The 26,216-nt window shown below is 45.6% G+C and overlaps 1 protein-coding gene across 2 annotated transcripts in view; it reads left to right on the forward strand.

The window, feature by feature from the left end:
* Positions 1-200: 200 nt before the first annotated feature.
* Igsf5 (immunoglobulin superfamily member 5) overlaps positions 201-26,216 on the forward strand; it is a 44,751-nt gene continuing 18,735 nt past the window's right edge. The window contains exons 1-5 of one of the 2 annotated variants that reach the window (XM_021185454.3): positions 201-460; positions 2,684-2,761; positions 9,601-9,918; positions 14,682-14,981; positions 23,783-23,923. In XM_021185454.3, coding sequence (XP_021041113.1) covers positions 2,704-2,761; positions 9,601-9,918; positions 14,682-14,981; positions 23,783-23,923 — 817 coding nt within the window. In that variant the 5' untranslated portion in view covers positions 201-460; positions 2,684-2,703. The remainder of the gene's footprint in view (positions 461-2,683; positions 2,762-9,600; positions 9,919-14,681; positions 14,982-23,782; positions 23,924-26,216) is intronic. The other variant, XM_021185455.3, reaches the window with a different exon arrangement.

Genomic DNA, 26,216 nt, shown 5'->3' on the forward strand with positions numbered 1-26,216 from the left:
ACCGGTTTCACCAGGCCTTGGGCCTCTGCTAGAGGCAGGTGGATGGCCAGGCCAAGGTATTTTGGCACAGTCTTTGGGGCTGACTGAGCCGGTCAGACTCTGGCTGGTGGCGAAGGGTGATTGAACCAGGATTTGGGCAGCCTTGACCCTTAAGGACTGGAAAAAGGCCCGGCGGAGGAAGAGTGGAAGCTCCGCCTCTGTTTCTTAGCCTGAGCCTGGACTTCCTGTGTTTGGACCGGGTAATGGTTAAGAAGGAAAGTCACCGCAGCTAGGGGCGCTTACACCTGTCTGCACCTCCTGGTTTATAGCCTGGGCACTGACTGGATAGGGCCACTTGGCAAGGAACTTCCTGTTCCTGGGTGAGGAGTGTCCAGTCAGAAGTGTTCCTGTATTTCTATAGAGAGCAGCCAGAAGCCAGGAAGCCCTGTGTGAACGAGATACAGAGATTTACCTGCCTGAGGTAAGGGAGGCAACGCCACTGTGAGGCTCTCCTGTAAGGGGTGTTCGTTAGCCCGGTGGGTTTCTCCTCCGGGCTCTCTGGGTACTTGGTAGGCTCTCCACAAAAATACACAGTGTTTGCCTTTCAGCTTCCACTGGGTTGAAAATTAAACAGGAAGGGTGCTCTCAGGGTTTAAAAATCCCAGCAATTTGTGATGGAGTGCCCGTCTTGCACAGAGCTGTTCTGGGGTTATGCTAGGGCTCTGCTGGAATTCAGGGGAGGGTCTCAGGATCCAGAAGCTGGGAAAGCGGTCTCCTCATTCCTTAGACAAACTTGTAAACGCCCTCTCCCCTGATGGGGAGCACACTGTTCTATTGCCACTGGGGATTCTGAGAGGGCAGATTACAGGAGAGTGAGGAGTCGGGACCCTGGTGAGGGAAAAGACCCCAGGGAAGAGGGACACCACGGTGAGGAAGCAGTTCTGAACGCAGGTGCACGGAGTTTCGGGTTCCAAAGTGTCGCGGAAACGCTGGGACTGGAGGAAGCCCCTTGCTCAGTGGAACTCCAGCCAATCCTACTGTCCCAAAGAAGCCCTTGGTCCCTGCTTCCCTGAAACAGCATATTCAGACCCTTTGGAAGTCTCAGTATAAAATATTTTGAGCAGCTCAGAAACGAGGGGTTATGAGGCAGCAGATTCATGGTCTCTCTGTCAATCTACAGGGGAGACAAGTCAGATTTTCTGAGTGTTTTTTTTTTCCCCCTTGTCAGGCCAGTGAGGAGTGGGTAGGAGATTAGCACAACTTAATAAGACTTATATTTTTGGAATGATGACAGTTTTTCAACATAAAGTAGGTTATTCAAAGCTTTCCGAAGCAAAATGAATGAGAAGTTGAGTTTCAGGTTTGGGTCAACCCCCCACAGAGGTATTATTATCTAAGGATTTCTGACCTAGGTCCCTACTTAATTGAAGTTACATGTGTGACTTTTGTCTACAGTGTAACTGTCCCCCTTTTGACATTGTCAACCGCGGCAGCACACACTCTCAGAGGCTGTGTCCATGTGTATCACCTTCTGTGGCAGTGGTCTCACAGCTGGCTTCTGGATTCTGCTTCTAGCCTGAGACAACTGTGGGGCAGCTGGGACAGCTGGTCTATGGAACAGACAGAGTGATGTGAAGGTGTCAGGCAGAAAGCTCCCAAAGGGAGTTCTTCCTGGATTAAAGAATGTGCCCTTTTGCTGTAGCTGTTCCAGCTCATCTATCAGTGTTGAAACATTTCCTCATGGCCTTTGCCCTCATGACCTTTGCCCATCCCTCACTGTAGTTTCGATAGTGGTGAGTGGCTCTCCGTAAAATAGGCATTATTCAGGCTGGGAATGGCAGCATGCACCTGTAATCAGGGTTAGGGTTAGGGTTAGGGTTAGGGTTAGGGTAATCACAGCACTTGGGACATGAGGAGCAGGAGGGCGAGGAGCTTCAGGCAAGCCTCTGCTCCAAAGGGTCTTTCAGTCCAGCCTAGGCTACACAAGATCCTATCTCAAAACAAAACTGAAACAAAATAACCAAAACAAACCCCACAACAAACGGAGTATGGCTTTCAGAAGTGGGCAGCTCAATTTCCCTTCCTATCCTGCTGACCCGGGCATTCCAGGTGACTGATGGAGCAATTTCCTTGCGGACCTTTGTTAATTGAGCTTGAAAATTAGCAAATGATTTATTTGCCACTTTGTGAGATTGGATATGGGCTCAGGGTTCAGTCTCAGAAGGCTGTGACTTCAGCAGCATCTTGGTTGCCAGGAGACCCCATGGAGGAGGCATGCTCTCCAGTTCTGTTGAGTGCTTCAGGTCCACAGTGGGACCGTGTTCTAAAGTAGGGAATGTGCGTTGTTAGTGTTCAGTGTGCATGCTGAGGGTTGCAAGGCATCAGAGAGACAAATGATGAAGCCTCACTGTCTTCCCTTTTCCTGAGCTGGGGTACCTGGGAATGAGTCTCAGGCTTGAGCACCACGAGGCTCAAGGCCAGGTCATGTCCCTCAGGGATTCTCTGAGGTGAGCTGCATCAGAGTTCCCAGGGGTCTGTGTAAGCGCAGGGTCAGGCACAGTTTTCCTTTGTGATGGCCCCAAAATGCATACTCTGAGAGAGCACTGCTCTGCCTAGGACGTGATGCCACAGAAGGATCCAGAGGGTGTGAGCTGCACAGTAGATCCTCTTGGCTCTAAACATCACTGCTCCCTTCTTCTTTTAGGTAAGGAAGATCATGCTGAGATGGAGGGCAGCTGGAGAGATGTCCTGGCTGTGCTGGTCATCCTGGCTCAGCTGACAGGTAGGTACAGTAGGTAGGCAGGCTGTTTACAAACTTCAGAAGCAAGGCAGGATGTGCAGATGATGCAGCAGGGCAGGCTAGAGGTGGTCCTCCTCAGGCACTCCCTCCAGGTGGTCCTCCTCAGGCACTCCCTCCAGGTGGTCCTCCTCAAGCACTCCCTCCAGGTGGTCCTCCTCAGGTACTCCCTCCAGGTGGTCCTCCTCAGGCACTCCCTCCAGGTGGTCCTCCTCAGGCACTCCCTCCAGGTGGTCCTCCTCAGGCACTCCCTCCAGGTGGTCCTCCTCAGGCACTCCCTCCAGGTGGTCCTCCTCAGGCACTCCCTCCAGGTGGTCCTCCTCAGGCACTCCCTCCAGGTGGTCCTCCTCAGGCACTCCCTCCAGGTGGTCCTCCTCAGGCACTCCCTCAAGGTGGTCCTTCTCAGGGACTCCCTCCAGGTGGTCCTCCTCAGGCACTCCCTCCAGGTGGTCCTCCTCAGGTATTCCCTCCAGATGGACTTTCTCAGCCCCTCCCTCCAGGTGATCCTCTCAGGCACTCCCTCTAGGTGATCCTCCTCAGGTCACCCCTATAGGCAATCCTTTTCAGGTACTTTCCCCAAATATCTGTTTCATGGCCACCTCCTCAGTAGCTCCCATTCCTGCCATTGTTACTCTGCCCTTGGGGACCTTCTGCCTCTGACCCCCACAAGGTCCCCTCGGGGCTTTCTCTAGGCTTATCCCATTAGGTCCATGAGGTTGTCACATGAATTGTTTCAGTTATTGTTATATCTTTCCCACTTGCTTCCCACTGTATCTCTCAAGGAAAAGCTGGCTCAGGCATCTCCTCTGTCTGGAAGCCTTCTTGACACTTGTGATATCTAGGGTGGGTTCTCCAAGCCTCCCTAAGAGTATGGCAATTCTCTGAGCCTCACCAAAGCTTGTCACTAGGAGTCCTTTAGGGCATCAGCTGGGGTGAACTCCAGCGGATCCAAGTAGGATGGGCTGAGCTGACTCTGGAGGCCTCAAAATCCCCAGAGTCTGTGCTCTCAGCTTGGGATTAATTAGGTCTTGACTGCTTGCCCACTGCCTCTGGCTTCTCATCTCTGTGTCTCCTATGATGGCAACTTGAAGGTATTGCTGTAATGGAAGGTCAGAACTGATACACAGACATTTGCAGGCCAAGGTACCCTGGACAACTTGTCAGACACTGAATCATCCTTGTGTCTGGTATTCCCAAGACAAGACACCCAGTGAAAAGCTCCATCTGTCTGTCTCCCTCCTCCCCAAACGCCCACAGTTCCAGGAGTCACATGGGCAGCCATGCTTGTTTGTACATCAGGAGATTGTGTGCTCCATTCTGGATTGGTGGATATTGAGCTTTAAAAGCCCAGCCGGGACAGTGTTAACTGAAGTATAACAGAGTGAAACTCAGTAGGAGACAGCAGTGTCTAGTGGGCAGGTTGGTGAAATTCCACCTCTGGGTGTATTTACCTGTGAAGCCTAGGTGCTCCTGGCTAAGAACTTCAGGGGTGAAGGTGTGAGGAGCCCTCTAACAGCACACAGTGAAAAGCAGCCTGGAGGGGCCCATTGGGCATTTCCCAGCAGAGTGGAGAGGAAAACCAGGTTGGGAAGTAGTTTAGGGACTGAGCCAGAGGCTAACAGGCCACCTTAATCCATGCTTTAGGGACACTTGGAGGCTACAAAAGTCTTTTAAAGACTGGAGAGAACTGGATCAACTCTGGGCTTAGTTTAAAAAAAATATATATTATTTTATTTTTATTTTATATTTTATTATTATTTATTTATATATTTATTATATTATTATTTATATTTTATTTATATTATATTTTATTTTATTTATATTTATATATATTATTTTTATTATTAATATATTATATATTATATTTTATATTTTATTTTAATATATATATATATATATATATATATATATATATATATATCCCCGAGCCTCAACATAGCTTTGTCACCAGAAGTCCTTCAGGGTATCAAATGGAGTAGACTTCCCAATCCAAGTAGAAAGGGTTGAGCTGACTCTGGAGGGTCTCAAAATCCCTGGAGTCTGTGCTCTCAGCCTTGGATGTCAAATAGGAATTTATTTGTGTCTCTCTATATAATATAAAATATAATATATATAATATAAAATATAATATATATAATATAAAATATAATATATAGAATATGTACAATATATTTCTGAATATGTATTAGAAATATATAATCAGAAATATGTATAATCAGAAACATATATATATATTTTTTTTCTTATTTATTTTTTATGGATATTGAGCCTTAAGTACTGGCTTGAGTCAAGATGGATCCGGTTTGAGGTTTAAGATGGCTGCATCAGGAGGGCCAAGTATTATGGGCTGTTTTTAGAGTCCCCAAGGAGAATTTATAATGAATGCTAGATTCCTTACATGTTTCATCTAGGAAAGTCTTGTGGCTAGTTGAATCTCTTCATTTGTAGACTTAGCTCTATAGCTGGAGGAAGTGTCCAGATACCCACAGGGCTCTTCCAAGACTCTCCCTCCCCTCCTCTCTCCCTTCCTGTCCCTTCTCTCGTTCCCTCCTTTCTCCTCCCTAATTTGCCCATAGTATCATGGCTTACATAGATCTTGGTTACCTCATTTATTTTCTCATTAAATATTCACTGAACCTGTTATGTGCCTCGTAGTTGAGGCATAGGTACCAGAGCTTAGAGTCTAGTAGGGCAAACAGTCATCGAGAACAACAACAACAACAACAAAGGACAAAATAAATCACCATGGTGACAATTGCTTGGAAGGAGCTTCGCAGTGGAAAGCAATAGGGCAGTTTAGCATAAACAGGATGGTCTGGAAAGGTGAGGCCCAGGGCAGACGTCCGACTAGCCAGGACTCCAGGAGCAAGTGAGACTGGATTCCAAGCGACTCCTGTGCAAAGGCCCTGGCCCTGACATACTTGATAAATTTGGCACTTTAAGAAGGTTCAGCTAGTGCCTCAAGGGTGGAGTTGGAACCCACAGGAGATGGAGAGAGATTTGCTGTGGGCTAGAGTCTGGTGTTAGAGTATAATCCTATGAAGGCTCTCTGCTCTCTCTGAAGTGATGGGGCTCTTAGGTCTGGAGTATGGAGGTGGGGGAGGGACACAAGCAGGAACCTGTTTAGATGCTCCCCTTGGCTGCATGTGCAGAGATGATTTTTGGGTGCAGCTGGTGGCCCAGCGGTGACATTGGGTTTTTCTGTATCATCCCAGGAGCTCTGCAGGCAGTTCAGACCTGCTGGGCGGGGGTGGGGGGGGTGGGGGGGGTGTCCTCTCAGGACCTCCTCCTCATTCTGCTTTTCCTCAGTGGGTCCCAGTGTTTGACTCCTCATCTGAAGGCCTAGCATCCTCTTTGTTCTCTATTCTCCACCCATTATTCCTTCCTGGCCTTTAGCCGCATGTCCAGCCTGCTTTCCCATTCACTATGAAGTCTGAGTAGGAGGAAGAAAGTGTGGGGTCTGCAGATGTAGCAGTGATGTCCGGATGCAGTATGAAGCCACACTGGACTAGGAAAATGGAGAGGTGATTGGTGTAGGACCGTGAAGTTTCTTATGTCAAGGAGATTGTTTTGTGTGTGTGTGTGTGTGTGTGCATGTGTACACATGCATGTGGAGGTCAGAGGTCATGCTGGGGTCATTCTTGAGGATGTTAGCCACCTAATTTTCGAGAGATAGAATATCTCACTTTTCCTTGGGACTTGCCACTTTGGCTAGGCTGTCTCACCAGTAAGCCTCTATGCTTTGGCTAGGCTGTCTCACCAGTAAGCCTCTATGCTGGAATTACAAATGTGTACCACAAAACCCAGCTTTTCTATGTGGGTTCTGGGGAAGTGGGGGTCAGACTCAAATCCTCATGCTTGTATAGCAAGAAATTTTTCTGACTGAGCCACAGTCTCAGCTCAATAATCATTTTGGAGGATCAGCAAGAGGTACAGAGGTTGGCTGACCCCTTGGTCCCACAAGAGTGGTTTAAATGACATTAATGTCAGAATGGGGAGTGGGAAAATGTGAGGGGCAAGCAGTTGCAGTTACAGACACTCTGAGGATCAAGGGAGAAGCCCAGCTCTGTCAGCTGAAAGGTGTGGATGCCCCAAACCTTCTAGGAAAGAAAACTACTCAAGGGATCATACAGACAGCACAGGTTTCTTGAGGGACCTGTAGGAAGCTTTCAGGTAGGGCAGACCCTGATTTTCTCTGTTCTGTTGTGCAGCTTTGTTCTCCAGGAAAAGAGAGAGGAGAGGAGAGGGAGGTGAGAGATGAGGTACGTGGCTGCATGGAGGTCTTAACGGCATGTGTTTTCCAGTGTTTGGTTTGTGTAGGGTGAGGTCACACAGGGCCTCAACACAGACGAGTCACAGAGAAGGAGGAAGTGCTGTGACCGCATGTCCCTTGTCACCGGTGCAGCTGAGGGCAGTTGGTAAATCCAGAGAGGGGCCGTGCTCACAAGAATGGCACTTAAGGCTTGTTGTCATCTGTTTCATTGAAGGTCAGGTGGTCAAGAGCTTTCCCAGCATGCACAAGGCCCCGGGTTTGTTTCCCAGCATCATATACTCAGACATGGTGGCTCATGCTTGTAATCCTGGCACTCAGGAGCAGCAGGGTCAGAAGTTCAAGGTCATCCTAGGCTATGTTGAAAATGGAAGGCCAGCTTTGGAGACGTGAGATCCGGTCTCAAAACAAACCAAAACCAAAATGTAAAAAACAACAGCAGTGAAAACAGGTAGCATCAAAAGGATTTCCCCATGGCCTAGGCTCCTGGCTTTGTTCCCACCCATCCACATGCAGTGTAAGGCTGGGTCAACATGGCCTGTGGGTGTCCTGTGGCTCCTTAGTCCCTGGGGGCATGCATGGGTGTCGTCTTTGCAGATTGTCTTTGGAGTGAAATGAGGTGCACACACTCACACTACCTTCCAAACTTGCAGGCTATGTGGCTCTTGTCCGCCCCATTCTGTCAGCTTTGCAGGCTCTATGTGGTTGCCACTGATTCCATACTGGGTGCAGTGTGTATAGAAGAATTTGGACTTTCCTCTTTCCTGTGGCGTGTTTTCCTGTAGTCTGTTTTCCTCAGTGCGACTCCAGGTTTGTGGCTAGAGTTGACCCAGTGTCTGTAGTTTCCTTGGTGTTTGACCTGATTGAGTTCTGTGTACTTGACACTAGCTAGAGTCATCTTGGAAGTGGGAACCTTAATTGAGAAAATGCCTCCCCTGACTGATTGGCCCATAGGCAAGTCTGTAGGGCATTGTCTTGATTAATGATTAACATGGGAAGATGCAATTTACTGTGGCCGGTGCAGCCTTTGGGCAGGTGGTCCTATTTGGTATAAGAAAGCAGGTTGAGCAAGCCATGGGGAGCCAGCCAATCAACAGTGTCCTTCCATGGCCTCTGCATCAGTTCTGGCCCCCAGGGTCCTGCCTTGGCTTCCTTTAGTGAACTGTAACCTGGGATGTGCAAATTGGAATAAACCCTTCCCGCTCCAAGTTGCTTTTGGTTAGTGTTTCATCAGGGCATTAGAAAGTAAAGACAGAGTCATTTCCAGTTTTGTTTTGTTGTTGTTATTGGTTTTTTTTCCCCCTTTCTTTCTTGAGACCTTTTATATGTTTTTTAGCTGAAGGTCAAGATGGGTGTGGATCAGTGAGACTTGGCCAGGTGGCTAAAGAGAAGATCCACACTGCAGTGGGTGTTAAGAACCCGTTTTCTTTCTGCCTATTTTTTTCTTTCCCTGGGTGGTGTGAACTCAGCCACTGAAGTAGTTGAGGTGGCTTCTTCTAGCTCTGCTTCTTCTAAGCCAGCTGGGTCTGCGGGCCTTGTCTTCCCAGCACCCCTCTCTCCAGTGGTCCTGGTGTGTGTGTAACCCTTCTCTCCATTGTAGAGAAGGAAGCTCTGCCTGCAGTTAGTTCATTCTGAGTGATCATGAGGTGCTGATGTTTGGCTGAAGGTCACCATCTGGGAATTCACTTGCCTGGGAATGTTCAGGGCTCAACTAAGTTCCTTTAGGGACTGCCTCACATTTGCCTTTCCTGGTGAGAAGGGGAAAGCTGGTGTTATTTGGAGCTCCCCAGAATACACAGAGGGCTAGCATGTTGACCCTTAGGAATCACATAACACCAAAAGGTAATGAGAGTATCCTGACTGGTGGGTTAGTCACTCAGGCCATGAGTCACAGTGCAGTTGAGGTGAGCCTCTGAGCCCTGTAGGACTGTTATATTCTTAGGGCCGTCTATGATCTGATAACTGGATCCAGAAGAAACCAGGGCATATGTTGTTTCAGTGGGACTTCGAAGTGACAAGATTTGGGGAAGAGTCTGTATTCAGGGTGGCAAGATCTGAACTTGTGTCCCAATTCTACTAATGTGATTGTAAGTCTTGTGTGTCCTGTGGACAGGACTGGTTGGCATTGAAGGCCATGAAGGAGAATCTAGACTTCTCCGCCCCCCTGCCTTTGTCTTATAGGGGCATCCGGGATTGGTCTTGAGGTCAATTCTACGTCCAGGATGACTTCATATTAGTATCCTTGCCAGAGTTTATCTGCAAAAACTCTACTTTTAAATGCCACATCCTGTGGTTTTGGTGACTGTGAGCCTCTAGAGAATGGCATTCAAGTTGTTGCTGCACATCTAGGGGGAAATTGGGGGAAGGCTTGCGTTGGCCATGTGTCTACCAGAAGTCCTGGTCACTGGCCTTAGGAGCAATGAGGCAGAGAGGCTGAGCCTTTCAGACAATCAGTCACTCAGAGAACGGCAGCTGGCAAACAGAGGGTTAAATGACATTGTTGATTTGTGTCAGCTAATTCATTTACTGCCTTGAAACACTGATTGCCTTCTAGCCTCCGGATCCAGTTATCAGATCATAGAAGGTCCTCAGAATGTAACAGTCCTAAAGGGCTTAGAGGCTCGCTTCAACTGCACCGTGACTCACGGCTGGAAGCTTCTCATGTGGACTCTTAACCAAATGGTGGTGCTGAGTCTCACCACCCAAGGACCCATCATCACCAACAACCGCTTCACCTATGCCAGTTACAACAGCACTGACAGCTTCATCTCGGAGTTGATCATCCATGATGTGCAGCCCAGTGACTCGGGATCCGTGCAATGCAGCCTGCAGAACAGCCATGGGTTTGGATCTGCCTTCCTCTCAGTGCAAGGTGAGTCATCTGCAGGGTTGCAAGGGCCTTCTGAGGCTCACAGCTGTGCGGTGATACTTGGGGCCCACCTTTAGATTTGGTGGTGCTAATTGTAATTCCCAACTGAAGACTGCTTTGTGTTGTATTTGTTACTGTGTTGCCAACTGGGTTCCTTCTCTCAGTTTGTGAACATGGAAGCTCTGCCAGGCTATGCATTCTGGGTGATCATGAAGTACTGGTGGTTGGCTGCAGGTCACTCTATGGCTCTTGCCCAGGGATGTTCTCCATATCAGCATCCTTCTTTCTCACAGTGTGGATTCCATTATTCTGAGTATTCTGAGCTAATGCTGGCTTTGTTTATGTCTTCCTCTCTCCCTTCCTTCGTCCCTCCCTTCCTTTCTTCTCTCCTCCCTCTATCTTCTGTCCTCTCCCTCCCTTTCTTCCTTTATTCTGTCTTTTCTGTTTCCTTCCTTCTTCCCTCCCTCCCTCCCTCCCTCCCTCCCTCCCTCCCTCCCTCCCTCCCTCCCTCCCTCCCTCCCTCTCTCCCTCCCTCCTTTCCTGTTAGACTTATTGTTTAACCTTTTCCTTCCTTCCCTTCTCTCCTTTGAGATGGGCTTATCACTTCCCCATCTAATCTGTTCTGGTGTCTAATTGCCCTTCTGGAATGTTCTCCTGGAGTGTTCCATGAACTTGCACAGCCTCTCCCCCGCTACTCTGATTTTGACAGTTGGCGGTCACAGCCCCTTCTCTAGGTTTTTGCACAACTGGCTTATACTTCATAATATACATCATCGATGTGGAAGCAAGCTTTAACTATCTTCTCTCCTTGAAATTCTCTGATCTGTTTTTGCCCCAGTGACCATAGCACAGTCAAAGGTGTGTGTTCTCCAAATGCGTCATGTATTTGAGAGAGAAGGGTAGCCCACTAGGCTATTCTACTGTCGCTTATTTTCATTTGTAAAAATAATTTGATCTTTAGAAGATCATTACACAATAATAGAGGCAAACAGGATGTGTTTTACGAGGCTTAAGATAGTTGTACCCAAATCAAGACCCCTTGATACTCTTCGAAAGTGAACTGATGTTATTGACAGAGGCTGTGACCAGTGGATCCTAACCCAGATCCTTATGGTCTCTATCCAGGGACTTTGTTCCCAGCTCTCTAGAGTTTTGGTGTCTATGACAGCAAGTCTCATGGGAACATACTATGTCTTTAAGATTATTTCTTATATCCACTTATTTCCTCACTCCAGTGAAATCCCAGATTCTGTCAAATTAAATGTAATAATATTGGTAGAAAAGCTTGTCTATTTACTTGTATGTGTATTTAAAATGATTTTTTTTTTTTTTACTTTAGAAATTGAATTAAGTCGGTGGTTCTTTACTTTGGGGTGTCTTTATTTATTTTTTGTGTGGTGTAATTAATTACTATTTTTTAAGTTGTGATTTTTATGGGGTTACTTAGAAATCTTAGCCTAGTTTGCATGCCTAGGTTCTCTGATAATAATTCAGTTATAATGGAAAGAACACAGGGGACAGAATCAAAGACATGAGTTCTGGATTCCCTTTATCAGTTGTCAGCCAGTGAGATCCCTGCACTGGCTCCCCTCCCCTCCCCTCTGTAATGTGGGGATGGGGAACCACTCTCAGCTCACACCTTTGCTGTGAGGATCAGGCAACAAAACCACTGAAGACTCCAAAGCATTGTCCAGTTCAGCTTGTTTTATACCCAGCTGGACATTCGGAGCAGGCTAGTGGTTAGAAATACAGGCTTGGGGACCTCAGCTGGACATTCGGAGCAGGCTAGTGGTTAGAAATACAGGCTTGGGGACCTCAGCTGGACATTCGGAGCAGGCTAGTGGTTAGAAATACAGGCTTGGGGACCTCAGCTGGACATTCGGAGCAGGCTAGTGGTTAGAAATACAGGCTTGGGGACCTGGTTGACTTCATTCCCATTCTGTCTTCGTTGTTTAGAACTGCATGGTCTTGAACAAAGCACACAGTGACTTTGGGCTCTGGATCTCTCATCCCAGGGCTGTTGTAGCATGGGGTGGGTGGATCAATAGAAAGCCTGGTCTGGTTCATAGAAATTACCATATAAACATTTTTTTTAATTCATGGAAAAAAGCATATTATTTTAGGTGTTTATAACACAAAGATGAATAGAAGAGGGCTGGCTCAATTGGTAAAGCATGAGAGCCTGGGTTTGAATCTGGGTGTGGTAGTGCATGCTGTAGTCCCTGCTGGTGGACACAGGTGGGTCCTTGGGACTTGCTGGACAGACAGACTAATCAAATTGATGAGTTCCAGGCTTAGTAAGAGATTCTGTCTGAAAAATAAAATGGAGAATGATTAAGGAAGATACCTAATGTTGGCCTCTGGCTACACATACAACCCCTCCCCCCAGCGTGTGAGCACACACACATATGTATACACATTTATATACACACACAAAACACCCACATGTGTGCGTGAGCACATGCATGAGTGCACACACACATATCTGGAGGCCTCTATTATGCTCTATTTTCAACCTCCTCTCCATCAAAAGAGGAGTTGTCAAAATAATGAACATGTAAAACCTAAGCCCTTCGGATTTAAGCCAACCCCTTCTCTACTCATTGACCCATTTACAGGAGTGTTTAAGGTTTGTACAGACATCTTACGTATTCTAAGTAGCGTCCAGGAAGTATAACATTTGAGAGATAAGGGGCATGGTAGGAACATCCACGCTGGTCCGCCCCCACTCCAGGGTGTGACTTCTCATAATGACCTAAGATGACGCTAACATGCTTGTTACTTTTCCAGTTCCAGCCTCCTGAGTACACAGGGGAGCACTGTGCTGCACATTAGAGAGGTGTTTTCATTCAGAGGCCGAGACTGAGCATAATAACACACACACACACACACACACACACACACACACACTCACACACTCACACATACACTATCTCTCTCTCTCTCTCTCTCTCTCTCTCTCTCTCTCTCTCACACACACACACACACACACACACACACACACACACACTCACACACTCACACATACACTATCTCTCTCTCTCTCTCTCTCTCTCACACACACACACACACACACACACACACACACACACACACACACGCAAAAATCCAGCCTACTGCCATGGTCTAGAAGGAGAGGGAAAGCCCTCACAGTGGTTTAAGGTTTCACGAAACCTCCTGCGCTCACCTCCAAGGGAACATTCCTGTTTTCGCTTTTGGCACGGCATCAAAGAATACCCATGGTTACTTAGAAAGGCCATTGAACACTCTGCAGTTTCAACTGTGCTTCTGTGGGAAGTCAGATTTATTTTTTCCTTACTCTCCTCAAACAAAGCAACCCTGTAACATATGAATGAACCTACCCACTTGAAAAAAATCTAGCTGAACGTAAGAGAGATTTGCATAGATAAACATTGACACTTGGTTTATTTATTTTTATTAGTTTTTAAAATACAGCTTAGCGTCAGTGTGTTCATTTACATCAACACGTAATGAGTTACGATGGTTAGTTTTAAGTAAATACTTCAGAATAATTTATGTAGTTACTGCCCATACAAAGGAAGTTCTTTGGAGTCTTTGGCTTGGAAAAAGGAATCGAAACCAAAGTGTTTGAGGATCCCCTTAAGAGATGGGGAGTGCAGAGGTGGGGGGCTCCAAGACCCCCAGACTTCAGTGACGAGTCGAGTTTTTGATTCTTAGTCCAATGTTCTTTCTATGATTCCAAGCAGCTGGGGATGTGCCTTGTAGCATGTTTGAGTTTGAACATTTGAATGCATATGTATGTCACTAAGGCTGTGTCTTTGCTGGGGCCAACCTTCAGGTTATTTTGGTCATGTCAGCACATGTAGACATCATTTTCAGATGAATCCCCTGCACTGTGAATGCTGCCAGGGTCAGGTGTGTTAAGAAAATATTGATCTGAGCCAGGCGTGGTGGCGCACACCTTTGATCCCAGCACTTGGGAGGCAGAGGCAGGTAGATTTCTGAGTTCAAGGCCAGCCTGGTCTACAAAAATGAATTCCACGACAGCCAGGGCTACATAGAGAAACCCTGTCTCAAAAAAAAAAAAAAAAAAAAAAAAAAAAAAAAAAAAACCAACAACAACAACAAAAAACCCCAACAACAACAAAAAAAGAAAATATTGATCTAAATTCAACAATTCTGAAACCGTAACTGGGTTAATCCAGTTTATAATAAATTCAATTTTGATGTCATTTAAAACTTGGAATATCCAAGGCAGTTATTTGATAAAGTTTACTGCTGGGTGAGGTGGCACGTGTCTGTCTTCCCTGACCTTAGGAGGTGGGGGCAAGAGGATCTGCAGCCCCAAACCAGCTCTCAGTAATGTATGAGGCTAGCCTGGGCTACATGAGACTTTGTCTTCATACAGCAAAGAAAACAAAACAGTTTATAAAATGAAGGTGACTGACCCAAACTTAAGGGGAGAGATCTGCTTTTCGTGAGTCTCTGGGAAAAGAATATAGATTATTTCCTTCTTTGCCTCTGTTTCCAGGACTGCCTAAGAGAATCCTGTAGCTAATGCCAGTGGGCCTTGACTTTTATTTCATTAGTATTGGGAGCCACCTCACCTTCTTGTAAGAGCCCAGCAGGTGCATAAAGAAAGATATGGCAGATAAAGCCTGAACTGTGGTTTCCTGGGACAGATACAGCCTTCCTGGGGCCTGGGAAGAAAAGTCTCCTAAGATGTAATTCGAAGCTCAAATTGGGAAAAATCATTCTTTAGCTTGTTTTTCTCTTCTCTTTAGTCATGGGGACCCTGAACATTCCTAGCGACAACCTTATAGTCACTGAGGGTGAACCCTGTAATGTGACTTGCTATGCCATGGGCTGGACCTCACTCCCGGATATTTCCTGGGAGCTTGAGGTTCCCGTAAGCCATTCGAGTTACAATTCCTTTCTGGAGCCGGGCAACTTTATGAGGGTCTTGAGTGTCCTGCACCTCACACCACTGGGCAACGGGACCTTGACTTGTGTGGCAGAGCTGAAGGACTTGCAGGCCAGCAAGTCCTTTACCGTCAACCTGACTGTGGTTCAGCCTCCACCTGGTAAGTGAGCCTCGCCATCCTGAAAGCTGTGGAGTGACCCTTCTGAGTTCACGAGAGGGTCAGCCCTTGGTCAATATACATTGTCAACCTGGAAAATCACCTTGACATTGGGTGGAGAGAGTGACGAGGCAAATTTGGCACCGTGGGCTCACATGCTCTTACAATTGTGTCTTAAGAGTTTTTCTTTTTCCTAATTGCAAATGAACCAGTGAGAAGCTTTGTCCACTACTTAGATAAGAAGGCAGCAGGTTCAGAGACAAATACTTGACTTAATATTTTTAAAAAATAAAACTGGATATAGTGGCACATGCTTATATTCTATTCTAGCACCTGGGAGCTGAGGCAGTAGGATAGCTGAGAGCTTGGGGCCAACCTGGGCTATGTAGTGAGTTCCAGGGAAGCCTGGGCTACAAAGTGAGATCCTGTGTCAAAAAAACAAAACAACATCATATTATCTACCTTGGGTAGGTAATAAGATTTTAAAGTATTTGTCTTTCAGAGGAACCTATTATAACATAGCAGAAACTTTAACCTTGTGTATTAAAGGGCCCTGTGGAGCTTGCAAGCTCTGAGTTGACGTGGGTAGAGGTCTGAGGGTACCGAGGTCACATGTTAGAACATGAAGATTACATGTGCGTGTACATGTGTATGTGAGTGTGTGCAGAAAGAGACAATGTTGGGGATGAACCCAGGGCCTCATACGTACCAGGTAAGGGATCTATCACTGACTGTAATTCCAGTTACTCCATCCCTGCAGGCTCACAGGAAACCCCTCATCTTACAGAAGAGGAAGGGAATCCTGGATGGAGTACAGAGAGTCTCTCAGTCCCTTTTTTCTTGTTTTGGTATTCCTTGGCTTGTAGAAGTAGCCCCTGACCCAAACCTTCATTTTCACATGGCTTTCCTGTGCTTGTATCTGTCCAAATCTCAATCTATCTTTCTACTTGTCTGTCTGTCTGTCTGGTATAAATTCAATTTTATTCTTTCTATTATAATCCATACTTATTCTTGAGGCTCAGTTTGGTCCAGTGTTTCCTGCCCCCTCAAGTGTCCTTCTGACACTTCAGTATCTATCAGCTTTTGGTCTCTTGCTCAATCAGTTACTCCAGATTTACCTATATCACACCTGCCCAACCCAGCTCTCCTATAAGCTACTTAGAGATAATGTAGTCTGGTCCAGGCTTTGACAGGGAAGATTGAAATTCTGGTGCCAAAATTCTGTTGGCACCAAGCAGCCCAGAGCTGACTGTTGAAAACCCACCTTTCACCAAGAATATGGGGTAGCCCAGAGCTCTGGCTGGCTGGCCCCTCCCTTCTAGACATGAATTTTACAGATTAGATATCTGCCTTATTTTTCTTCTGAAGGGGAAAGCAGAAGGCAAGACTACTTTACCCTCATCAGAGAATTCTTCCATAACTTGGACAACATGCTAATTACAGCAGCTGTAGGTGAGAGGGCTGGGAAGGAAGATCCTTTGGGTGGGCAGCAAGGAACCTTATTGGATTCACTTGCAAAAGGGTAATTTGTTTTTAAGTTATTCATCAAGATCAGAGCAGCTGGTATCTGTCTTCATGTTTATTTATTTATTTATTTATTTATTTATTTATTTATTTATTTATTTATTTTATTTTTAGCTGTAGACCTCATTCAACCTTGGCTGTGGAGTTAGAGGAGTTGGGGTCACGTTCACAGAGAGTAGACAGGCGAGCCACCTGTGAGAGTTGCCAGACTTCCTCAGGGGTGGGGAACCTCAGGTCTGTACCCACAAGGCTGGGGAATTATTTTGATTCCTTAGGTGAGTTTAGGAAGCCTAACGGACTCAGGCTACCAAGTGTGTGTTGCCCTAGAGATCAAAACTCCTAGGAAGAAAGGTGAGTGGGAGGCCATCACTTGTGTTCATAGCTGGTTTCTCAGTTACAGAAAGCCCAGTTTTCTTAGTTACTGTCCTAGTTAGGGTTTTACTGCTGTGAACAGATACCATGACCAAGGCAAGTCTTATAAGGACAGCATTTAATTGGGGCTGGCTTACAGGTTCAGAGGTTCAGTCCATTATCATCAAGGTGAGAACATGGTAGCATCCACGCAGGCATGGTGCAGGAGGAGCTGAGAGTTCCACATCTTCATCTGAAGGCTGCTAGGAGAAAACTGGCTTCCAGGTAGCTAGAATGAGGATCTTAAAGCCCACGCCCACAGTGACACACCTACTCCAACAAGATTACAAGTACTCTAACAGGGCCACACCTTCTAATAGTACCACGTCCTGGGCCGAGCATATACAAACCATCACAGTTACTAAAATCACAAACCTCTGGGTGGCAAACAGCACAACATTAGAAAACATAGTCCCCTTGTTGTGTACTGGGAAGAAACATGAATGAACACCTACTCATTCCGGGTAGGACATAGGTAACACATCAAAAACCTCATTTTATTCATCTACTTGGATGCACCAGGGAGTTTGCTGGGGTTAGTTACAGAAGCTCCTGGGTATACAGGAGCAGGTGATGCACATGGCTCAAGTGTGCAGCTTGATGACACAAGAATTCCATGCACTTGCATCTCCCTGTACAACCTGTAGGCAGTTCCACGAAGAGCCTGCTGCAGTTCTTACAGCTTTGTGAAGGGCCTTCGTGAAGAGCCTTACAGATTTCCCCACCTTCCTGAGTAATATGATCTCTTGTCTTCCTCTAAGAAGGACTATTCTATTGGGAGGAAATAGCTACACAGTACCCCATCTACCCAACAGAGAAATCTTCAGGTATGCAGCATGCCCCCCTGTCCCCTTCTGGGGTTCCCTTGTGTTGGTTCTCCTCCTGTGTAGGTTGTGAAGTGATGGCCATGAGGGAGGCTGCATTTCTAGGGCACATGAGCATCTTGTGGGGTTCAATGATCTAGTATCATCACAGTTCATTTCCATGAGAAGTGACAAGGTCAGGGACAGAGGAAGTGGTGGGTCCGATCCTGTGTCCACTCTGAGGTCACATGATGTGAGCAGGGTAGCTTCCTCTGGGGTCCTTAGGGCAAGGGTGATAGGGGAGAATCTACTCTGTGCCCTTCTGTTGTTTCTGGTGACTGCTGGCAATCTTAGACATTCCTTGGGTTGAGGAGCAGCCCTCTCACTCGGACCTTCATTTCCACATGGCCTCTCCGATGACAGGACCCTGGGCATATCACTGACTTCCCAGCCTCAGTTTTCCTGTATGCAAAATGGGTAGGCAACGAATTGAGCCAGTCCATGGAGGATCTTGAACACCTCTGCTGTGGACCAGCCCTTTCCATAAGTTCTTCATTTAATTAGTTTTCATGGAATGTGGTATCTCTGACTTTAAGTTTCCAAATAACAGATTTTTTTAAAAGAGCAGTTAACCTAAAATCTCAAGCCCCATTTTCTACTTTAGCTGGTCAGGTTCCACAATCTCTACAGACCTTAGATGGGATAGTGCATCATCTCTCTAGCTCTGTGGCTTGGGTAAACATTACTTAACCTCTCTGAGCCCCAGCTCTGTCATCTGTGAAGCTGAAATAGCTTCAGTGCCCACCTCCAGAGCTATTGATTTTGGGAGAAGTGTATTGCAATGTCTAAGAAAATTGCATGCAGAACAGAGGATGAGCTTATGTTAGTGTCTCAGATGACCCGTGTCCCCCTCTGGTTGGTGTGGGCACAGACTTTGCACATGATAGGGGCATTTTATGGCAGTGTCGCTGATTTTGAGAAATTCTATGCAACACCTTTAGAGCTCTGCTAACTCTTTTCAGAACATTTGGGAAAAGGATTCTTTCCTTCAGAGATCGACGCAGTAAAGTCGGTCACGTGGCACGAAGGAGCATGCGTGGTGGCAAGAGCTTAGCGATTGGAAAAGGACAGTATCCACGCAGTAAAGCGAGTCACGTGGCACCATGGAGCATGCGCGGTGGGAAGGGCTTAGGGGAAAAGGCTTGAACTTGAAACCTGGAGCTTCTCTGTTAGCTGTCACTGTGGATTGCTCAGATGAAGTTATGCCAGCCTTAACCAGGGCTCTGTCACTCACCTCAGCCACGCACCCTCTGCCCTGCACACAGCAAGACCACACCTTTCCGGATGCCCTGAAAATATTTTTTATATCAGGTGAGACCTGGGTGGTGCCTCCCTGGAGGGATTGTTCCACAAAGAGAGGACCTGAGACAGAGTATGGGGCATGTTGGGAACCCTGGCTTTCTTGTGCTGAGCAGGGACAAGGGCTTTCCCCCCCACGTGTCTCATCTGTGAGCAGACTGGATCATGAACCATTCCAAGAATCTGTTTTTCAACCAGCTGTGAATGTACTTGTTCTAAAAGTAACTTTCTTCTAAACAAGTCATTCATGTATATGTATATGTATATATATATATATATGTCTCCAGTGATATATCTATCTAGTGATATATATCTATATATGCCTATCATCTATCTATCTAGTGATAAATGAAAAACACTATTAAAATAAGACACCTTTAAAGTTCCAGTAGTAGCCTATGCTTAAGACCTCAATCATGATCGACTGGAATAAAGGTGATTTGAGCTGAAGTGTCTCCTAAGTGTGAGGCTCTAAGGAAGGGCTTCCAGGGGAGAATGGTCACCACAAAGAGGAAGTGAACTGGAACCATGGCTTCGGATACCCATGCTGGCTCAGTGTGGGGCTGTTGAGGGAGGGTAGGTTTGGTGGCTGAATTAAGGAACAGGATAGTGAGTAACATGCCCCCCATGAAGCCCCTGTTTCCTTCTAGACTCAGTCATCAGCCCCAAGAGGTGGCCTTTCCCCCTGTACACATGCACACTCAAGGAGAACACAGGCTCTCTCTACTCAGCTGAAGGAATGTTGGATCCAGCCTGGTTTGACAGAGATTGGAATGTTAAGTAGGGAAAGGAAAGGCCACGGTCAGGGAATGTTTGAGTAGTCAATAAACATGTTGTCCTAGGTGGGGAGAATTCAAGACTATCGCTTACATCAGGAGCCAGGCCTTGTGTCTAACCCCAGCTAGCTCCCTTATCATGAAAACTTGTGACATTTGCAAACTTGTGTTTGAGAGAGAGAATCTAACTTGATGTAGGGTGTCCATGGTGATGGTGAGAGATGGGTCCTATCTCAGAAACTTTCACACACATTTCTTGAGTCTGAATAACCTGCTAGATCAAGACTTGTGACTGGCAACTGAGCCAGAGGCCAAAGAGAACCTAGAAAGTAAACAGGGGCCACAAGAGTGACTGGTTCCTCCTGTGGGAAGCCCAACATGCTGGCAGCTGAAAGACTTTCACACAGAGGTCTGCTTTTTAATTGAACTGTGAGAGTCAAGAACATAGCCCTGGCCTTTATAATCTCATAATTGTGTTCCTGGGAAGGAAAGCATGGACATATACCATAATTGTGGTCACCAATCACTTGCATTCGAAACATCTAGGGTGCCTTTGCGGACTGCTTGGCTCTGCCTCACTGGAGCAGGCTTTGGATCTGATTGCTCTGTAGGTATTGCTAGTGATACTCAGTATTGTGTTCTCTGACTGTGAGGACTTCCTTGTTGTGACAGCTCCCCAGTTTGGGATTGGGTGGTATAATATGAAAAGACACAATACTGTCTCCCCCCCCCCATCACCATTTCTTACATTTTTTTTTTGAGATTATAATTTTGTCATTTCCTCTATCCCAATCTTCCCATATATTCTCTCTTGCTGTCTTTCAAAATCCTGGCCACTTTTTCTTTAGTTGCCATTACTACATATATATTAACACATATATATTCCCAAATATATAAATACAACCTGCTCAGTTTGAATAATCTTACTTGTGTGTTTTTGTAGGTTCCTTGCATGTTCTCAGGGCTGGCTATTTGGTTTTGGATATTCAATTTGCCTGTTCTTCCCTGGAGAAGACTGTTTCTCCTGATCTCAGCATTCTGTAGCTACCTGTAGTTCTTCATGTTGGGTAGGGCTCAGTCTCTCATTCCCATCTTATCTCAGGAAGATGTTGGGAGAGGTAAAAACATGCCATTAGAAAACCCAATTTGGGTTTCTCTGGATAGCTAAATATTGGGAGAAAGAAGAAACCTAAGCCTGTTTCAGTGTAATTGACTGCCTCGTACAGGAGGCAAATAAGAAATCAGCTGTTTTAGTCATCCATCCATCATCCATCCATCCATCCGTCGTTCATCATCCATCAATTAGCCATTCATCCATCATCTATGCATCCATCCATTAGCCATCCATCATCTATCCATCCACCATCTATCCATCCACCCATTAACCATCTATCCATCTATCCACTACCAATCTATCCATCCACCATCTATCCATCCATCCATCTATCCATCCATCCATTCATCTATCCATTATCAATCTATCCATCCATCATTTATCCATAATAATGTGTACGTTCCAGGTATATGGGATATAAGGAATATAATACACAATTCTGGACCTTAAAGGAGTTAGGATAAGTTTAGATGGTAGAAGATACATAAGAAGGAACAGAATAAAATGACAGTAAATGTAAGCTTTTAAAAATTAAAGAAACCATCAAAATTGTCCAGCATTTTCTAATTCTCTAGAAAAAAATAAAGAAATATAAACAATTCATTAAGAGCAAAACCAAGTATCTTTTAAAATATGATATGATTCTTCAAAGCATAGAATTCCTTGGTTTGTTTTCAGACAAGCTAATACACTCTTTTAAAAAGAATTTCTCGTGTGTGTGTGTGTGTGTGTGTGTGTGTGTATGCTCACTTGAGTGCAATGCTTACATAGGCCAGAAGAGGGCCTCAGATACCTCTGGAGCTAGAGTTACAGACATTTGTGATATGTGGACATGGGACAGAACTCAGATTCTTTGTAAGAGCAGCAAGCATTGTTAGCTGCTGAGCTGCCTCTCTAGGCTTGCCTGTGGCTCCTTATAAAGTTGGATTCTTGCTTGCCTATGGCTCCGCATGAGTTGATTCTTGCTTGTCATGGTTTGCCATGTACCTGGATTCTTGCTTGCCTGTGGCTCCTTATGCAGTTAGATTCAACTTGCCTGTGGCTCTTTATGCAGATGAGCTTTTGCTTTACGTGACTCAATACTGAGCTGAAGTGATCCTCTCTAAACATTCTACTCATATTTTGACCACTGAACACTGGCATAGGAACAGCAAGCCATAGCTGCTGGGTCAATCTTCAAGCATAGTTCTATAGGGGGAGAGCATCCAAGAGATTGTCACCATTAGCCCCTTCTGCCATTGGTTTCAAAGCAAACCTCATGTTCCTTCCGAGGAAGCCTGGTATTTTAAAGTTTCTAGTGACAGCCAGCCTCTACTCCATTTTTACAGAGCTACCAGTGAGGTAGCCTGACAGACCTTGTTGAATACAATGCACAGATCCATGGATCAATGTGGTTGCCTGTGGTTTGGCTTCTACATGGTTCCTGCTTGGGTGGAGGAGTGGAATGCTGTTTAAGACTTCCTTGGGAATCATTCACATAGTTCCCACAAGACAGCGGATGTGCCACCCAGCAGGACTTTCAAGGATGGTGGAAATGCTCCATCTGGGTTGATTTGGCTATTGAAATGTAGACAGTACAACTAAGGAACTGTATATTTAATTACACAGAATTTTAGTGGAAATTTGTGTTTACATGACCACCCAAAGCCAGCATGTCAATTCTAAGACATGGCTGAAAAAACAAAAACAACAACAAAACCACCCCCCCCAAAAACACAAAAAAGCTCAAAAAATAAAAACAAAACAAAACAACAAAAAAACCCACACCTTCTAATAGTGCCACTCTTGGGCCAAACCATCACACACACACACACACACACACACACACACACACACACACACACACACACACAGGCATGCCTATGCACATACATACTTTTTTCCACACAAGGGGCTATCATTTAGTCTTTAAAAATGTGTAAAGCCGGGCGTGGTGGCGCACGCCTTTAATCCCAGCACTCGGGAGGCAGAGGCAGGCGGATTTCTGAGTTCGAGGCCAGCCTGGTCTACAAAGTGAGTTCCAGGACAGCCAGGGCTACACAGAGAAACCCTGTCTCGAAAAACCAAAAAAAAAAAAAAAAAAAAAAAAAACCAAAAAACAAAAAAACAAAACAAAAAAAAAATAAAAATGTGTAAATTCTGTAATTTGGGATAATACAATGATGTATTTTCTTCCTTTCAATTTCCTTCCCTATTTTTCTCTCAATCTCTGCTTGCTCTGCCTCACCTCACCTTTGCCTCTCAACTCCAAACCTACTGGCTAAGAAGGCAAAGTTAATACTAATGACATTGACTCCAGAAGAGCTGAGGAAAGCTCACATGACTGTAAGAGAAATGAATTTAGTGGTGGGCTCTGGTGGGGCTTTGGGGAAAGCTGTGTATCCAGGGTCTTGGGTCCCCCCACCCCAGTTACCTCTGCTGCTATGGAGTCATAAAACATGCAGACATGGATGCCAGGGCACACCATTCTCTAGTCCATGGTTTGGGTTGACCAAAGGCTATCCCAGCGTGCTACTCAGGGCTCTAGCCCTGGGGAGTTGCCTTGCTGCCCACCCATATCCAGCTCCCAGGAATGTGAGAGGTGTCAACCAGCTGATAACTGGATCCGGGTTACAAAGCAATCATATGTACCAATAAATACTGGGATGGGAGACACTGCTGAGGACTGAGTCATTGAACACACAGAAGAGGTAGCAGAGAATACGCTGCTGCACCAGGCTGAAGAGTTACTACTGAAGACATAAGGCAGTTGGGACCCACTAGAACCTGAGCCTACAAGGTACAGACATCACTAAACTCTTTCTCTTGCTCTTGTAGACAGTATTGGAGAGGAAGGCCCAGCACTGCCGACCTGGGCCATCATCCTGCTGGCAGTGGCCTTTTCCTTGCTCTTGATCCTGATCATTGCTTTGATTATAATATTCTGTTGCTGTTGTGCCTCCAGGAGAGAAAAGGAAGGTATTCTTCTTTCATATATGTTTCTATGGAGCTTTGAATCTGTGTACAGGCAATTGAAGTGAGTGAGTTTATCAACTTCTTAGAAAGATGAGTTCTACCATAGTGAGATGTCACAGCACAGATGTGGCAGATGGCTATCGCCATACAGGCAAAGGCCAAGAGCTGGCAAGGGAAACTTACACATTGTTGGCTGGAATGTGAATAGGCATGGCCACTATGGAGAGCAATATAGAGGTTCTTCAGAGACTAAAAATGCAGTGTGAACCAGCTCTTCTACTGCTGGGTGGATATCCATAGGAAATGAAACAAGTGTGTCAGAGACACATATGCCTTCCCACGTTCATGATAGCTAAGGTGTGGAAATAGGCTGAGTGTCCATCAACTGATGACTGTGTAAATGCAGTATGTCATGCATACATATGTGTATGCATATACAGATATGAATGCACAAATATACACATATACACACATGCCCATATTTATGCACACACATATATACACACACAATCACACACATGCATATGTACACACATAAACATACATACATACATATTCACATATGTGTATACATATACACATGCATACATAAACACACACACATATATGGATGTATACGTGCATATACACAAATATATACATGTACACAAACATGTATATGCACATACATATACACTGTCTTATGCTTTACTGCTGTGAACAGACACCATGATTAAGGCAAATCTTATAAGAACAACATTTAATTGGGGCTGGCTTACAAGTTCACAGGTTCAGTCCATTATCATCAAGGCAGGATCATGGCAGCATCCAGGCAGGCATGGTGCAGGAGGAGCTGAGAGTTCTACATCTTCATCTGATGGCTGCTAGCAGAATACTGCTTCCAGGCAGCTTGGATGAGTGTATTAAAGTCCATGTCCACCATGACACATTTTCTCCAACAAGGCCATAATTTTCTCTTCTAATTGTGCTACTACTGGGCCAAACCACCACACACACACATACACACACACTTACCTTTTTTCACACAAGGGCTATCATTTAGCCTTTAAAAATGTGTAAATTCTGTAATTTGGGACAATACGATGATGTAGAATATACTAAGAGAAATGACTCACTTACAGAAAGACAAGTGAGGTGTGATCTTGCTCATTTGTGGCATATTCAACAATCGAATGCACAGAAATAAAGCAGAATGGTGGTTTCTAGAGGTGGGGATGAGGAACCGGGACAGCGGAGTGGAGGTTTCTAGAGGTGGGGTGAGGAACCGGAATATGCTGGTTGAAGGGCACAAGGCTTTGGTTAGAGCAAGTGTGTTCTGGAGAGTCATATTAGTCATAATATACCATGGCTTGAACATAGATCCTCAATGTGTTCTGTATAAAAGGTGACTGGTGTATGGAATGATGGGTATGTGGACCAGCCCCATCTCGTAATTCCCCGGCACCTGCTCATATCAGCTTGTCACACAGTACCTACAGATTTGTATTCTTTTTAGCTTTCATTCTGCCTTAATGAGCTGGGGCAGAGGTAATGGCAACATCGCAAAACAGAACTGAAACCAAGCAATGAGGCCTTCAGTCTTAGAAAGCAACCACGGGGTGCAGAGAAGAGAGGGTTCTTCCTCTAGGACAGTGCTTCTCAACCTTTGGGTTACGACATATCCAATATCCTGCATATCAGATGTTTACTTTAGAATTCATACAGTAGCAAGATTGCAGTCATGTAGTAGCTATGAAAATAATTGTGTGGTTGGGGTCACCACAACATGAGGACCTGAGTAAAGGGTCACAGGACACACATCCATGTGTGTAATTGTATGTGTATATATGTGTGTATGCATGAATGTAGTTGAGAACCACTGCACTATGACCTGCTGAACTCCTCTCAGAGACCAGGCTGTCCCCGTACCCGAGAAAGTGATGACTCAGACTTTTGTGATGGCCTGGGTTACTGGACTCCTGTCCTTATTTGTAAGGACAGGCAGCTGTGGTGATGTGTCATTTAGCATGCAACAGCTTTTCTAGAATAACATCGGTTGGAACATGCCTCAGGGCAGTTTCCTATTCTGAGGTATTCTAAATGTTCCATTGTGGGCTTGGGACTGAGTCTGCAGAGACACACCCCCCAGCGGTGTGGAAGCTGCTGCTGGTTTGGTGGTCAGGTCTGGAATGGTGGATGGTTTGTCTTAGAGTTTGACAGTTTGAAACTTGAGTTCGTAAGCATGATTTGACATGTGGCAGCTCAGAACTTTCTAAGTGCTGAATCGATGTCTTTTTCTCTGATTTGAATGCTTTCT

This window comes from Mus caroli, unplaced genomic scaffold (genome assembly GCF_978045245.1).
Source record: "Mus caroli unplaced genomic scaffold, Mus_caroli_1 scaffold_17, whole genome shotgun sequence".
Classification (NCBI taxonomy): Eukaryota; Metazoa; Chordata; class Mammalia; order Rodentia; family Muridae; genus Mus; species Mus caroli.